The sequence below is a fragment of the Rhinolophus ferrumequinum genome, chromosome 16 (genome assembly GCF_004115265.2).
Source record: "Rhinolophus ferrumequinum isolate MPI-CBG mRhiFer1 chromosome 16, mRhiFer1_v1.p, whole genome shotgun sequence".
Classification (NCBI taxonomy): domain Eukaryota; kingdom Metazoa; phylum Chordata; class Mammalia; order Chiroptera; family Rhinolophidae; genus Rhinolophus; species Rhinolophus ferrumequinum.
The window spans coordinates 48,165,483-48,182,170 of record NC_046299.1 but is presented as its reverse complement, the minus strand read 5'-3'; the positions used below and the strand labels follow the sequence as shown (position 1 = coordinate 48,182,170).

General features: G+C 52.4%; 1 protein-coding gene across 1 annotated transcript in view; it reads right to left on the bottom strand.

Moving 5' to 3' along the window:
• Window positions 1-16,688, bottom strand: part of COL13A1 (collagen type XIII alpha 1 chain) — a 74,330-nt gene that overhangs the window by 13,842 nt on the left and 43,800 nt on the right. The window contains exons 19-29 of the mRNA XM_033130873.1: window positions 16,610-16,654; window positions 16,163-16,231; window positions 14,787-14,810; window positions 13,173-13,235; window positions 12,069-12,113; window positions 11,539-11,691; window positions 10,834-10,932; window positions 9,491-9,535; window positions 6,961-7,002; window positions 5,916-5,942; window positions 4,937-5,017 (exon numbers count right to left, since the gene is read on the bottom strand). Coding sequence (XP_032986764.1) covers window positions 4,937-5,017; window positions 5,916-5,942; window positions 6,961-7,002; window positions 9,491-9,535; window positions 10,834-10,932; window positions 11,539-11,691; window positions 12,069-12,113; window positions 13,173-13,235; window positions 14,787-14,810; window positions 16,163-16,231; window positions 16,610-16,654 — 693 coding nt within the window. The remainder of the gene's footprint in view (window positions 1-4,936; window positions 5,018-5,915; window positions 5,943-6,960; window positions 7,003-9,490; window positions 9,536-10,833; window positions 10,933-11,538; window positions 11,692-12,068; window positions 12,114-13,172; window positions 13,236-14,786; window positions 14,811-16,162; window positions 16,232-16,609; window positions 16,655-16,688) is intronic.

Below are 16,688 nucleotides of genomic sequence, written 5' to 3'. Positions count from 1 at the left end.
CTGAGATCAGTTTTCCCACCTGTAAAATGGGGACGATAACACGAGTGTCTGCCTCTCAAGCTGCTACCAGGTTAAAATGGATGAACGCATGTCACGCACGTGGTGCTTAGAAAGTGCCCAGTAAGCATTGGTATTGGCAGGGCAGGATTATTTTTCTCATACAAATGTTCCTTTAAGATTGTGATATCGATTTTATGAAAAAACTAAAACCTCAGGTACAACGGGACAGGATATATGAATTTGTACTGCTCTCCTCTGTCCAACCTGAATGGAATAAGTAGTTGAGAGGAAAGTCTTGGTTTCTCTGATTCCAGCCACAGATCATCCCCTTTGCTCTGACTGGTTATCTGGGAAAGGTGTGCTAGGTGTGGGGAGGATGGAAAGGGCGGGACTGTGATGGAGCAGCCAAACCGTATTAATGCGTAGAAAATGGGAATGTTTTCCATAGGTGAGAGTCTGTCATTTTAACTCCAGAAACGTGTAGTGAGGAGGCATGAGAAAGGCCTGCTGCCACTCAGCTTTACACCTCCCTCTATCCTGTGTGCATGTTCTCCCCTCCACAAGGGAACCTTGTAAGTTCTCGTCTTTCCCCAAGTGTCACTCCAGCCAGCTCATTAGAACGTCATCTTCTGGGCAGACCATGAGTCTGTGGCCTCAAAAGTGTCCTGCGAGGGCAGAGCTCACTCACTGGCTGGAAGCGGCCGGACACACATACGGCTCTGGTTATAGCTCCCGGGCTTGGAAGTCCAGCCTCCTGGCCCTTGATGGTCAGTGATCCCAGCACCATGGTGAGTGACAGGCTTCAGCGGGGAGGACCACTGCCCTGAAGACCTCATGGGGTGCTCTGGGAGGGGACTTGGAAGTGGAGAGGAGGGACGTTTTTTCTGACGCTTCAGTTGTTTGTTTGTCACAAGAAGGGCCAGCTACTTTCTAGCCATGAGTAGGTGATGGCTGTTTTCTGGAATTAGGAAGAACAGAGAAAAAGGGGACCCAAGTGTTCCTCAGTTTGCTCTACATAAACCCCCTTGTTGGGTGGGGTGACTGTGGTGCAACAGGCAGTGAAAGGTGTGGTTGTAACATGCCCCCAGAACACTGAGCTGGGACTGGCCTGTGTGCCCCTAAATGCTACACCTGCCCTCACCTGTGCATGCTGTCCCCACCCCCATACACACCAGACAGGTGGCTGCACAGGACTAGGAAGCCCCCGTGGGCAGACAGGAGATGGACAGAGCTCACAATATGAAGACAACACAGCATGACGGGCACACACAGACACTGTTGTGTTTGGTGGGGACGAGTCATAGCCCAAACCCCCAGGGCTGGGCTCCCAGGCTGAACTCAGCATTCATTTAGAAACAGGGTCTGTGCTGCTGGAGTGGAACTCCCACTCCACATTCGGCGGTCTGGAAGTTCAGATTCGAGGCCCCAAATTTGGGTGCACACTATAAGCTGCAGGATTCAGATGAATCCAAAGGGTCAAGAAGCCAGAATAAGCATTTCTGAACTGAGCATAGATGGTACATTTCTGGTGTCAGTGGTGGAATGAGGCACGACTCACTGGGAAAACGAGGCCACAGTGGGACAGATGAGAGGAATCACAGGCCAGGGGTGGGGTGGGGTGGGGTGAAGGGTAATGGAGAAGTGACACTCACCGGTGGCCCAGGCCTGCCGTCCAAACCTGAAGCTCCCTGGACGAAGGGAACAGTTTGACCAAAAGGAGGGGAAGGGAGGAACGGGAGGGAGAAAAAGGGACCAGGGAGGGAAGAGGTGAGTGAAGCAGTGACTCTGGACAGACATAAATGCTGGTAATCAAACAAAACGGGAGAAGTAAGCTTGGGAGGACAGGTAATGGTATTCACATGGAAACCAACAAAACATGGAGACACTGAATGCAGTGGGGCCGGCTGACGGCTGAGCGGGTTGGGTGGAGACCAGTGCACATGCCGTTCTGATCCTTTGCGTCCCCTGTGCCCTCTCTCCTTTTATCCCCTCTCAGCAGTCCTTCTCCCAAAGGGTTGCAGTGCTCCGGGGAAACGGACTCAAAGTGAATCCGTTGGGAGATGTCTGGAAGCCGAGCTACTGAATCCTTTCCTTGTCCCTTCCCAGGGGAGGGACAAACCTATGGGAAGGGTGGGCCCTGGTGAGGGTGATCTTCCCAGTACATACTTGTTGAGACTAGGCCATTCTGGGGGGACCCTAAGAGGCTCAGCACCGAGTTTCAGCACCCGGCGTTGAAACCTGAGAGAACACTGGCCTACTTCTACCCCTGCCGGGTGGGAGGAGTCGGCCCGTCGATATTACTAATGATTCCTGACAGGTCTCTGAACCTTCACAGTTTGCAAAGCTCAACACAAACTCAACCCAGCCATGCTATCCCACACAAGGGCTCCTTTATAGAAAAAGGCTTTGGGGACCGCTGACGGGGACCAAGGTCTAAGGCCACGCATCCCCTGAAATTCACTGGCTGGCAGGGGGGAGCTGTTGAGCCCCACGCGCTGTGCAGCATCCCACGAGGTGTGTGGTGGGAATGGAGCTCTTCTCTAGTGTTGGGCTGTAAAGCTGCCCCTGCAACCTGCTTAGGAGAACCAGGCGAGACTCATCCAATGATTCCAAGCAGTCAGGGAGAAGGCTGTGGGACACGTTAGCCCCGTAAGGACTGAGGCCTTGACAACTGCTTCCAACTGAGTCTCAGAAATGAGCCTAGGCCTCGGGATTTTAAAGGTGGGAGAATGCCCCCAGGAAAGGAGGTCGGGGGCTGCCGCCTCCTAGGGAAGGGGTCCTGGGGAGTAGGATCCTACAGGGCTTCGCTTCTTAGTTTTAGAACCACATAATTCTGGGATGATCTGACTCATAGCTTAGAGAGGCCTGGTTCTCAATCCCAGCTGCAACATGAAGGTGTCCCAAGGGTGACATAAAACAATACAGATACCCGCGCCTCACCCCACCCCCATTCAACCAAAGTCTCCGAGGTGAGGTCAGGGTACTGGCAAGTGAGCAAAGCTCGAGGTGACTCCAGTGTGCAGCCAGTGTTGAGAACGACTCGTGTAGGGCAAGTAGGAAGAAATCAATAGGATATGTCTGGAAAAACAGGCTGTTAGTATGTGGAGTAACATATGGAGGGGAAGCCTAACAACAGAACTGCAGCTCAACATCCCCAAACTTTGTCTCTGTAGCGTTAACAGGGAGTTATCTTGAGAGATTGAGCAGAGGGCATAGAACCGGAGGTCGCCAGCCCCTATGTGGGCCACTGACATATTTTGTATGGTCAGCAGTGTTGCAAGTAATTTTGATTTAATGTTAGAAAATAGGGAGATTTCACCTAAAATGTTAAACGTCCCGCTTCCTTTGAAAAACGACAAGATCCCCAAATCCTGGCCCCTCAGCCTCCCAAGGCATCAGACAGCTGAACTAAGAAGGGGTGGCTCTCCTTAAGAAGGAGCGCATGGTTTCTGCTGTGCCACTGTCCCCATCACTCCCTACTGTCTCTCTGAAGCCCATGCTAATTGACACTGAGGAATATGCCAGCTCTGTTGTTTCCTCAAGCTACCAAAAAAGATTTCTCTGCACCCATACCTCTAGCAAAAGTAGAAAAACTAAAGCTGGACTGGGTGTTTTGTCTTTCCTCTGGCATTTTCTTTGTTGACGTTACCTGCTTGGTCACTGTGCCATTTGCATGTCGACCCCTGACTGAATTCTCCATGTTTACTAGGGTTGTTGGCACCACGAAGGTGGAAAAGGAGAGATTCGTGGTTGAGCGGGGGCAGGAAGGCTCTTTAATAGCAAGGAATAGTAATTGTTCCAGACACAGCTCAAGACATGGGAAAATGTCTGCTAAAGTCATCAGTTTTCTATAGTCTGTCAAGCGAATCAGCTCCTTCAGCGTCCCTACGTTTGATGCACTAGCGAGAGTGTACTCAGACCTTCTGCTCTTGCTTTTGGTTGCTGTCGTTCCGTTAACCAGACCTTCCAACTCTGCCAAGCGGGGGTAATGGGGCTTCCCATTTCCCCCTGCTCTTGATGGCTTCCTGGGGTGGGAACTGGCCTGGTGCCCGGGACCGAGGAGGCCCCAGGGCCGGAAAGAGCCCTTGCGAGGCTGTGGGCTCCGTGGAGGAGCAGCCTCTGGCGCAGCCTGGCCGCTAACTTCATATGCGACCTCAAGGGACTCACTTTCTTCTCTGGGCTCATCAGTAAAGTGATTAGATGGATCACTGAAATCCTTTCCAGCTCTTGAAAATCAAACCAAAAGGAGTGCCCCCTCACTGGGGCGTGAGGGAGGAGGGAGCCCAGGGTGGCGGGATGCGCTCATCTGGATGAGGTGACCAGGTCATCCGCCCACTAAATCTTGGGGCAACAAGATTGGGCCAGCCCAGGCCCCACGTCTGGAAAGGCCTTCTGAGCCCGTTCTGCCCTGACCGGGTCCTTTCACCCTGGGTAGGCTGAGATCCGACATCTCAGGGAACTGAGAGCTAAGTGGCCTTAGCCAGGGGGCACCAGAGAAGCTGATGTGACACGTTTTTCTACTGGGGCCAGTGCTTAAGAGCAGAGAGCAAGGGAGCACCCAAGTTCTCCCAGCATGGCCACTGGAAGGGCAAGCTTTTATTGCCTCCGAGTCAGGCCCCTGTAGGGCCTGAGGCTGTTCCTAGGCCACCTTTGGCTCTCCAGCTGGGTGCTCTTTGGGGTGAAGAGCCCTGTCTTATTCGGCTTTGCATTTACCCCACACCTAGGCCAGGGCCTGGCCCAGAGGAGGCCTCAGTAAGAGAGTTAGAGCCTCTGGTCTTGCCCAGGTGGGAAAGCAAAACCACATGGAGCTCTGGAATGCTTAGGACTTTAGGAGCTTGAATCTTCCAGCAGCCTCTCCCGGGGCCCCGCCCAGCACCTAGTCACGACCACCCGGCTGGGCTCCTCACTGCGGTCTTGCTGGGTTCGAGATACTTACGGGTAATCCCAGAGGACCTCGGTCTCCTTTTTCTCCCTGGACACCCTTCTCTCCTTTTGCTCCAGCTAGTCCTGCTTCCCCCTAAGGGAAAGGGAGATGGGAGAGATCACAGGACGGCACATCTCAGACAACTCGTTCTTGCATTCTGAGGCCCGGAGATGGGAGTGGGTATAGAGGAGGTAGGGGGGCGGCCCATGGGTAGCAGGTTGGGGGCTCTAAGAATCCCAGAATTCTTAGCCTGGCTCTGCCTCAGCTAGAATCCCCCGTATCCCTGTGGTAACTTTGAGGTCCCCAAAGAGAAAAGAGATGGTGGAGTGGAGACAAATACACAGGGCAGTTCCAGGTTAGGCTTTGGCATAGGTGACCCTTTGCATAGGTGACTCCCCAGGAAAACTGGGACCCTGCAGAGACTGGCTGGCAGATGCCTGAAATGCCACCGCTGGAGCTCTAAGCTCCCAAACTAATCAGGAGAAGAAACTGCCCAATAGTCCCCTGAAGAATATTAGAGCAGGAGGGAAGGGCCATTGTCATTCCAGCAACCTCTGAAATGCTTTCAGGGGGAGATTGGGAGGGCCCCACTCCAGAGTCCGGCGGACTTGGTTCCCGGAAGCTTCTCACACCACGCCGCTCTGTCTCCCACCTATACTTCAGGGGCAGTGAAGGGTCTGGGGCAATTACATAGGAAAAGGATTCCACCGTTTATTAAGAATTGAACCTGACGCTCTGTAGGGTCAATTGATGGATGGGCAAATTCTAAATCCAAAGCATGCCCAGTGTCAATGGTGGATGTGAAAGGGACCAGAGGACTTCATTCTGTATTGATCCTACCCCACTGGCTGGAGTGTCACATGACTCCATTGCGGGAAGGAGTCAGCTGGGCCGCCCGCCTCTGAAGCACTTTCCCTGTTTTCTGCCCTCGCTGACACAGTCCCCTTCCTCCACCCTCTCACCCAGTACCTGTCACATGACTTCTTCTTACCTTTGGTCCAGGAATGCCTTGGAGCCCCTGCATTAGGAATCAAAACAGAGGGCCTCAGAACTGCATTTCTGGGTAAGTCAAAAAAGTCCTTGTCCGCAAGTTGGACCACAAAAGAGCAAGCACTTGGAGCACAGAGCCTGGCCTGGGGCCCCTGTCCAGGGGAAGGAGAGGGAATACTAAGAGGGGTCATGCTTGGGGTTCCCTGGGGTGGGGTCTGAACCAGACTTCCCCAGTCAGAGACTGACAGAGAATCTTTCTGTGGCCCCCATGGCTGTCCTAGAGTCTCATGAAAAGATTTTTCAGGGGAAACACAGCAAAAGTTGAATAAATTAATATATGCAAAATGCTTAGAGCAGTCTCTGGCACATAGTAAGTTAAAATAATTGTTGGTTATTATCATTACTGCTGCTACTACTTCTACCAATGACATCGGGTGACACTGTGCCACGGGAACCATGAACCCACAGAGGCCAGGACCAGCCTCTATTGGTTTAAGAGGCTTGGGGGCCCTGCAGGTGCAATGCAAAAGGGTCCCTTTAAAGACCTTGTCTTCTCGTTGGAACCATTGAAAGGCCCATCGAGTGGGGCTTGTTTTTCTTTTTTTTAAATTAGTTTCAGGTGTACAAAGCAATGTACTAGTTATACACCGTAGTCAGTGGGGCTTGTTTACAATGAGTCACTTTCCGTTTTAATCCTGACCTTCTAGCCGGCTGGTTAGCACGAAGAAGGAAGGGGAAGAGCCGATGTCTGATAGCAAAGGGCAGAGCTTAGTGACAGAGCAACTCTTGCAGGGCAGTGGGACCAGACCCAGGGCTGCCAGGCCCGTCAACTATTTCCAGGAACCCAGGCAATGCCCAGGCTCCTTAGTGTTACAGAAGTGGTGCCTGTTTAACATGGAAGGGGAAAGAAGTACAGAGGGGTTTGTGGATGAGAAAACCCCCCCTGGGAGGAGAAGGTGACAGGGACCTAATGCTCCACCATGGGAAGGGGACCTTAAAGACCCAACCACTGTGGGCTAAAACACTGACAAGCCCTCCAAACTTACCGGAGGTCCGGGAGGCCCCTCTGGCCCTGCTGGCCCAGGTACCTAGAAGTCAAAGGGAGACGGTTAGCCCACCCCTGATACGCTCTAAGGGGTCCTGCCTTCTGACACGGCCCAGGTCTGGCCGAGGATTGCAAAGCCAGAAGACAGAACTTCCAGGCACACAGTTTCCCAAAAGAAGGCTTAGAACACGTGACAAACTCATAGCAACTCATGAGCCTTTACGAAGGTGAAAAAAAAAAGCGATTGCCAGGAAATGTCCTTGAAGCATCTATTCTCCCAGACTTTTTTTTTTTTTTGAAAAACCAGAAAATCTGGCAGTACTACTGGGTTCTTGTTTATGCATAGCAACAGTTGCCTGGAGCGGAATGCAAGCTTTCCCCTCCAGGTGGGGCATGAGAGCAGCAGTTAACCGCAGTCCCAACCATTCCCTAGTGTCTTTAACCTGGACCTCTGCGTTCATCTGAATTTGAGACCTCTGCCTCTAAGGAGCAGAGACTGGTTTTCTGGAACGGGGGGAGGCTGATATATTGCCGAAGCATATTCCTCAAGTACCCCCCGGTTTGTAGCCGAGGCTACTGGTCTCTGTTTCCCTTGAGGGCGGGTTGAAGTAGATGAGGTTTGAACTGGAGAGAGGATGGGGAACCCATGTCAGTCTTCCTTTCTGTGGAGGATGGTGTTCAGTGCAGATTCTGTCTCTGATAAAGATGGAAATCCTTTGGTCTACAGTCAGCCACCCAAGAGGCAGGAGGGAGACCTGCCTGCTCCTCTCTGAGCTGCTCATCCCACTTGAGTGTCAGGGCTTTTTTCGCCTTCCCAGGGATAAAATCCCCTGGCATGTGGCCAGGGTAGGGACCTTCTGCCAGGTCACCATAGAAGGAGCCTCTGCACTGGGCAGATGGAGACCTCTAACATTCCTTGGACCTGTGGACATTTTAGCTCCAAAAGACAGGCTCTTTGCAGGGAACTCAATCTTTGGAAACTCTAAAAAAAACAAATTACTGCTGTTTTTCCTTATTATAACTAACGAATTCATGTATGCTGATTGTGGTAGTGGTTTTATGTAAATCTACGCACGTTCTAAAATTCACAGAAATGTACACACTCCCCCAAAAGTCAATTTTACTATATAAAATTTTTAAAAAATTACAGTAATACAGACCATTAAAATAGTTTATAAATTAAAAAGAATTGGAAGAAGGAAAAGGAATAAATATCTTAGTACTGCTAATATTTTGCTTTATTTCCTTCCACTCTTTCTTGATGCATAAAATGTATTTGAATATATGTGCATACTTACGATGTTATATATCATATTACACGATATGTGTTATGTATTATATATTATAATATATATATGCATATATATCTATATATATATATAGATATATATGTAAAATGTGATGCTCTGCTCTTTTTCAATGAATACAAAGCCCATTCCCCATGTTTTGGATGTTGCCCACAAGCCTCCTTTAAACGTCAATGGGCTATTCATTGAGTGGAAGGAAAATGGGTTACTGCCCAGCCAGCGCTTGGAGCAGTGCTTGGCACAAGGAACGCTCTCCAACGTGGGGACCGTTATTACCACCAGTATTATTACCATGAGTTATTTAATCATTTCCTTCTTGTTAGAAATGTAGGCTGTTTCCAATTTTGACTTTAAATACGTCTGGAAGGAACATTTTTCGGTATAATGCTTTTCCTGCATTTTGGAGCGGTTCTTTAGGAGGCTATCCATCTCCAAATAAGTAACATACATGTTATATAATCAGATCCGTTTCACTAAATGCAGACAGGGTTTGGTGACACTGACGATGACAGGAACCAGGGGACTTCTCTGGAGACTGAGAAGGCTTGGTGGTCTCTCCCTTTGCTCTGTGGTAGTGTCTGGGTGGCCCCGGGCTCTCTTGCTCAGCAGTCTCTCCCTCATGTATCCTTGACCTCTGTTGCTTTCCTGGCTCTGTCCCCTGAACCTACAAATACACCCAATTCTCTCCCATCTTACGAGACCCTGGCCTCCATCGTGCCTGCCTCTCACTCCACTGTCCTCTCCTCTTTCCTTCACCACACATCTCAAAAGAATAAGTCCTCTCTCTGAAAAGCCACCTCCAGAGCTTTTAGGCAAACTCCTACGATGTCTGCAACACCCTGCTCAAATGACCCATTGTCTGGGGTGCTCGCCTGACTCCCTGAGCTACTACCATTCTGGTGCCCACTACCGGGGACTGTTTGCAGCACAGGGACAGTACTGTTTATTTCCTGTCTCTAGGCGGTAACACTGGGAATGAAACATGGTGGGTGCTTGGTGAATGTTGTCGAGGAACTTGATAGGGGAAACCGTGGAGAGACCAGGGGCTCCATGGCCCAACACTGTGGTGCTCAGTGAACAGTCAACGTATTGCCCCATCCCTGAGTCAGGCAGGTGCGAGTTTCATTCTAGAGCACAGAAATGCTGTGCACACTGGACGGACTGGTGTGCCAAGGTCGCTGTTAAATACCCCCCAACACAAAAGGCAGAGCAGGTACCACTTACCTCCACTCCTGGGTCACCTTTCTCCCCGGGTTCTCCTTTTTCTCCCTGTGGGCACAAAATACCATGAAGTGGATGCCAGAACTTTGGGGAGTCTGGCATAGACACACCCTTAATTCTTTGACAATCCAGACCAGGACTAGACTAGGCCTAGGTGTTGGCAAGGAACACCTTGGAGGCTGTGGAGGGGGTCAGCCTGAAGGAGGAAGATGGAGCAGAGAGCCTGTGACCACTGCCTTTTAAGGCTGAGGTTCCAGCATGTGGAGGAGAGGCGGGGACTCCGTATGGCCCTGCGGGGCCAGGCCCCAAGTGGACCTGTGACTTGTTTCGAACCAATAGAATACAACAAAGGTGACGGGATGTCACTGGGTGATTGTTACAAATCATAACATACACATGGTATACAGATAATAACATATAACACGTTAAGATTACACTCTGCATATGTTACACACAGAGCCCTGTCTTGCTAGCATAGCTGAGAGACTCCTGCTGGCCTTGGCCTTGAAGAAACAAGCTGCTAGAATGGGAACTGCCTGCTGTGGGGAAGGCCGTGTGGCAGGGAACTGTAGGCAGTCTCTAGGAGCTGGGAGACTCAGTCCTACCCCAGCAGCAGCGAGCTTGGAAGGGGACCCCAGTTCTAGATGAGAATGCAGCCAGCTGACACCCTGACTATAACCTTGTGAGGCCCTGCGTAGGGACCCAGCTGACACGTGCCTGGACTCCTGACCCACAGAAACTGTGACATTACAAGTGTGTGTTGTTTTAAGCTGCTAAATTTGGGGCGGTTTCTAACGCAGCTACAGAAAATGAATGTGGCTCCAGAGGCAGAGCCAGGGCCAGTGGGGAGACGCTGACGACGGAGCTTGCGCAGTACACCCAGGAGCACGCCCTCCAGCTTGGAGCTGGTCCACAAAGGGGGGACATGTCGAGAGGCAGTGAGCTGCCTCCTGTTCTGGCTGAGTGAGGTAGCCATAGTCGGTGGCTGCCAAGGGATCCCTGCACTGGGTCAGACCTGTGAGGTTCTTCCCATTCTCACCCAGAAGAGGAGAATTCTGAGTCCAAGATTCTAGCGCTTTTGAACTTTGTTGGCGCCTGAAGACAGAAGCCTCCAATCTGTGAGCTGAGAGAACTGGAACCTCTGTTTACACTCACTGCCCCTCGGACAGTAGCTGCTCATCAAGAGGACCCCCACTCAGGCCTGGCAGGCAGTCTGGGGTTAGTGCGGCCTCACTGCAGTGCCCGGCACCCGCTAGGCTGCTGACTGCAGTGAGGGGCGCCCCGCTCACATGCCCTGGCCTGCAGCTGCCTGTGGACCACCTGGATACCCAGACCTCTCGCCTTACTGTAAATCCCGGGAGCCCAATAGGGCCAGGCAATCCTGTCGCTCCGGGTCTCCCTTGGCCACCTGGTTCTCCTTTCTCCCCAGTTGGGCCATCTAGACCCTAAGGACCGATAAAGATCTCTGTTAGTCAAGCACAAGGTTGTCATACAGAGTGTCGTGACCAAATGTGGCATGCACGCATGGCTCCCTTCCTCCAAGGGCAGGTGTCTAGGATGGTGCCCATTTCACAGACAGAAACCACTGAGGCCCAGAGAAGGCTCCCAAGTCAAGGCAGTGTCCTAGCTGGAGTGGGCTAAGACCTCTTTTTTTGTACAAGCAACCTCTCTTGGGTAGAGGGCTTCTGGATGCTTTCCCAAGAGGCAGTTTTAGACCTATCACTTCATCTCTTTCACAACAACCCAGCCAGGTATCCAGGGAAGGCATTAGGATGCCCATTTTAGAGACTAGGGAACTGAGGCTCTGCCACGCTCAGTGGTTTTCCTGAGGACTCAGACAGGAGATGACAGAATAGGACCCAGGTCTCTTGAGGTGGGAAACTGGCCTTTATAAAGTGAATGGCTTGAAGGGGAATCAGGTGACGCCCCTGCCCCCAACTCCTGGCTCCTAGTTCGCAGTCCAGGCTGCAGCTGGCATGGTACAGGGCCAGCATCATGCCGGGGGTGCATGCAGAAGGGCAAAGTCGGTTCCCGCCAGCCCTGGCACTCACCGGTGGGCCTGCCTGCCCCGTCTCCCCTTTCTCCCCCTTCTCTCCCAGGCTCCCCGGGTGTCCATCTTCTCCCTTGATTCCTGCCGGCCCAGGCTTTCCTGGGGGGCCTTGGGGACCAGGAGGGCCCATGTCTCCTGGTTTGCCTCGAGGTCCCTTTAGAAAATATCAACAACACTTATTAGATATGCTAATGGAGAAAACAAGGGAGAGAACTTGAAAGAATGGGTGGCCTAAAGGACTTTGTGGTGCTTAGTTGGACCAGGCAGAGAGCCTGGCCAACTCTCTGTGGGGGTCCAAGGGCCCTCAGCCACCAGGCCCAGCCCATCCCAGAGTGGGTCTGCTGGCTCCTCTGGGGCCAGCGCTGTGGGGCTCAGCAGGGCTTCTGCAGGGTGGGCCTCCCCCGCTCCCCTGCCTCCTCCCTCTTCCCCCACCCCCAAGGCACACACCTGGGCTTCTTCCGGAGCCTCTCCCCTCTCACCCCCAGGGCAAGGACCGCCTTCAGAGGTTTGTCTGGGAATGCCTGTTCTTACCTTTTCCCCATCGTGTCCGGGAGGGCCTGGAAGTCCAATCTCCCCCTGTAGCCAGAACAACTAACGGTCATTCTCAGAACAGAGAAGAATGATAGCGGTCACTTACGCAGCACCTCCTCTGTGCCAGGAGTCCTCAGGAGGTATGTACTGTCTCCGTCTTATGGATGAGGACCCTGAGTTGTGTGCAGTTAGTGAAGAGTGGAGCCAGGATCTGAATTCGAGCATTCTGGCTCCGCAGTCCAAGTTTTACCTCCAACCTCGCACTGCTGCTGCCGCTGACGGCCCTGGGCACTCAACCCAGCTCTCCTATCCTGACTGCCCACTGAGAACTCCTTTCATCTTCACATCAACCCAAGCCCCTTCTTTAGGTCAGGGAGGGAGACAAAGGAGGTATGGCCTCTGTCTTTGAGGCCAGGTAACAGCCAGCTGCACCATCGAGGCAAACTGATATAGGGACTAGGAGTGGAGCAGAGACGAAAGGACAGTAAATTCTGCGTGATAGATCCGGGGAGGCTTCAAGGAGGAGGTTGCCTTTGAATTGGGCTTGAAATATGAGGACTTTGAAAGGTAGGGAAGAGGCAAAGGGACTTCAGGGCAGGAGGCTTCGTGAGCAGAGGGCAGAGGGACAGAAATGCACAGCCTTCTAAGTAAAATCAGGGGTTGGGGGCAGAGCATAAAAGAGAGCCAGAGCTGGGAAGCGAGGAGGGGTGAGACTAGGGAGGGGTTCAAGTGCCACCTTCCCTGATGGTGGGTTGGAGTCCCTGCTGTAGGTCGGGTTGGGGTCCCTGCTGTAGGTCTGGCTGGGCCAGGGTCTGGGGGACAGGCTCCACCACATCAGAAGGGGGCTTTGAGTTATAGGAGCCTAAGACAGGCAGCAAGGGAAGAATGGCAGAGCCGAAAGTGGGGGGCATGACGGCGGCCGTGATGTGGGCTGGCAGGGCCCGTGGTGCCTTGGTACATCGGGAGGAATTACAGGCCAGAGCAAAGTGATGGCTCTGGGAAGAGGAGCGGGTCACAGGATGCGGGGTGGCCCTGGGGCCCCACACGCGGAGACACACACAGTGCCTCTGCAGGGTCCACCTCCCCCGGCAAGACAAATGTTACCTTCTGGCCTGGGATCCCTGGAGCTCCAGGTGGGCCAATTTGCCCCGGAAGACCAGGGGGACCCTAAGAAAGAAAAAAAAAGACTCAAGGAAGAACTTTCCGACTAAGGAAGGGTGGCCTGTCAACAGAGGGGTGTATATAGAGGCTGGTATATAGAGCTGTGTCTCTATAAATCCCTTCATCAATGGCAGGAGCACTTTTTTGCAAAGGAAATAACACGGGGACTCCACACTGTGAAGCGGATAAGCCCTGAGTGTGTTGGGGTTAACGTGGGTGGAGGGGGGGTCCTAGAGCCACGCCCAGTCGCCTTCCCCTCTCTTTCCTCTCAGGCACCACTGGGGGCTCCTGGGCTCCAAGAAGATAAGTCTGACCTTCCTTGACAGAGCCTTAAACACGTCTCCAGGAGACAACCCCAATGTCCATCAACAGTGAAGGGCTGGGACATCCATACAACGGAGTGCTGCTCAGCAATGAAAAAAGAAGCAAGGACTGGTACCTCATGCCACGGCTGAAACCCAGACAGCTATGCTGAGCGAGAAAGCCAGATGCAGGGGGCTACGTACTGTGTGACTGCGTTCATAGGAAACTCTAGAAAAGACGCATGTAATCTATGGTGACAGAAAGCAGGTCAGTGGTGGCTCAGGGCCAGGGGGAGGTGTGGGACTGACTTCTCAGGCCCATGAAGGAACTTTCTGGAGTGATTGGGGGGTGGGGGTGGATACATGGGTATATACATTTGTCAAAACTCAGCGAACTCTACACCTAAAAGGGATACATTTTATTGTATGTAAATTATACCTCAAGGTTGACTTTGAAAGAAAAAAAAGTGTTTCCAGGAGAGTTTTGCTTCCAAAAGCTATTTTAAATAATATATTTTAATGTTTCCAAATGAAGCTGATGGATTCCAGAATCATGTGGTTAACACCAGTTTCTGGGATCGGGGCATCATCTGATTGGTGCTTGATTCTGGGTCTGTGTCATCCCTCCGTGTGTTCTGTGACACATGGCCACTAAAACTGTTAAGTGAAACGAAGCGCCAGTAGTTTGAGAACTTGGTGATCTCTCCTCTCCACCTGGAAGTTCAACCTGGTGGTAGTGTTTTTAACCACACTTATTCCTGAAAGGCTGTCACTGGTAGGCACACCTGCAAAATGCAGGCTTGGTATTCACCGGTTTCCTGGTGCAGGTAATGAAATTGATTTCTAGGGAAGGGGGAAATGTGGAGGGTCGCTACTGATTTTTTTAGGAGCATGCACTTTATCAGCTGAAGGCTGATAAAAATGAAATGCATAAAAACCTCCTCCTCTACACCTCTACTTCCTAGACACAACCGTAATGAGAACCAGCGTTTATACTGTGATAAGAGTGTACAGCCTTATTGGTCAATAACCACTTCTGCAGACAGCCATGATAGGGGGTGGGGGTCGGGAGGGGGGCAGCTCCTAAGACCCCCTGCTCAGGCTTCTGCCCCAGCACTGCAGGATCAACCCTAACCCAGAAAGCCCAGCCTCTGCCTTCTGGAGGCAAGACTTTCCGACCTCGCCTCTAGACTGCCTCACCCCCTCCCGCCCCCAGCCTGGTGCCCAGGGAAAGTGAAGGAGGAGAAAGACTTACGATCAAGGCCAGCGTCCGGATCTCCTGAAAAACCAACACCATGCAATCAGGTGAAGAGCAAGGCAAGAGCCATCTTTCGGATCCCCCGGCCCAGTCATGGAAAGTGGGAGCTGAGAGCTCCCGGGGAGCACAGTGGAGGCAGACCCTCTAGGTCAGTCTCCATGCCTCCCAGCCCCCCGCCACCCCCACCTCCCCTAGAGGTTTGTAACCACAGAGAACACCCCACATCGCGCCTAATGGTGCCCTGAGGCTGTCCCACAATAGGCTCAGACAAGCCCTCACGTGGCCTGCAAGCTTTCTTTCACTTTACCAGAAAGGGAGGAAACAATGTCTCCTATTCTTTCTAGTTGCTGACTGGGACCCTCCCTTGCTCTTCTCTTGTCTTGCAGAACCTAGACTTCAAGCCTCTGATGTACCGCCCTTTAAACAGATGCAGCATAGCAAAATATGGAATCACTCAAAAAATAACTAGATGGACAATTGTTGGCATTAAAAAAGAATTGTACACCTTGTAAATGGATTCACACGGTTAGCAAGTTTCCTTTAAATGAGTAGTTCTCAACCTGGGGCAATTTTGCCCCCCAGAGGACACTTGGCAAAGTCTGGAGACACATTTTGGTTGTCATAACTGGGGAAGGGGTGTTACTGGCACCCGGTGAGTGGAGACAAGGCATGCTGCAGCATCCCCTACAACACCCTTCATGTTTCCAAATGAAGCTGATGGATTCCAGAATCCTGTGGTTAACACCAGTTTCTGGGACTGGGGCATCATATGATTGGTGCTTCATTCTGGGTCCCTTTGTGTGTTCTGTGATATGTGGCCACTAAAACTATTAAGTACAACGAAGTGCCAGTGGGACAGCCTTTCCCCACAACCCCACAACCAACATTAGCCAGCCCCAAATGACAGCAGTGCCGAGGATGAGAAATCCTGCTTCAAAGGGTGGGTACCATAACTTGAAATATGATAAAATGGACACAAAAGGGAGATTTGTGTCAGGAATACAGATGCTACCATGGGCACAGGGAGTGTGTGTACTAAAGAAATGGGGCCCCAGAACCCTGGCTGGGCCCACACCCCACAGGGTGCTAGGTGGTTCTGTCACCCAGAGCCTGGAGAATGGGCCAGATGGGCCCAGATGGAGAGCCAGGCCACCGGGAGGCCAAATGAGGGGGACCGTTTGCCCGGAGGCTGCACAGTGGGAGCCCCAAGGAGACCACACAAGGGAGCGAGTCTCCCGGAAGCCCTGCCCAATGGCTTGGCCGCGGGGACACTAATCCAGGTGTTGCAGGGCTCCCTTCTCAGGCCTTGGTGCAGAGCCCAGAGTCCCAGGCGCACCTCCAGATCTCTAGTCTTTGGGCCGGCCCCCACTCACCTGGAGAGCCTCGTTGATGTTTGCATTATAATCCACCATCTCTCCTTTCCCTGGTTCTCCCTTGGAGCCCTACAAGACGAGACAAACGCCATCTCAACCCAGGGCCTGGGCCAGCGGGGACCTGACAACTGCTGTCTCTCAAACGGGACCCTAGCCAACACTGGCTGCATCTGGCTACACACAATGGACCCAGAGCAGCAAGAGGGGGAGCCTACCAGGGGGTTCCAAACGCTCACAGAGGATGCCCCAGAGTGCAACGCTGCGTGAGAACGCTGCGCTAGACCAACGGGAGAAGACGGTCCCATCACCGCGGCAGCGCCAGACCTTTCAGGGACCAGCATGCTCATGCCCTCCCTCCCCCTCCAGATCCCAGGGACAGGCCCTTCACTCTGTGACCCCAGGGAGGTGGGATGCAGTGCTGTGACTCTGGGTGAGACGTGCACGTACCTTGGGGCCAGCTGGTCCCTGTTCTCCAGCCGCTCCAGGCTCCCCCTATTGCGTGACAAAATTGGAGAGAAATGGGGAT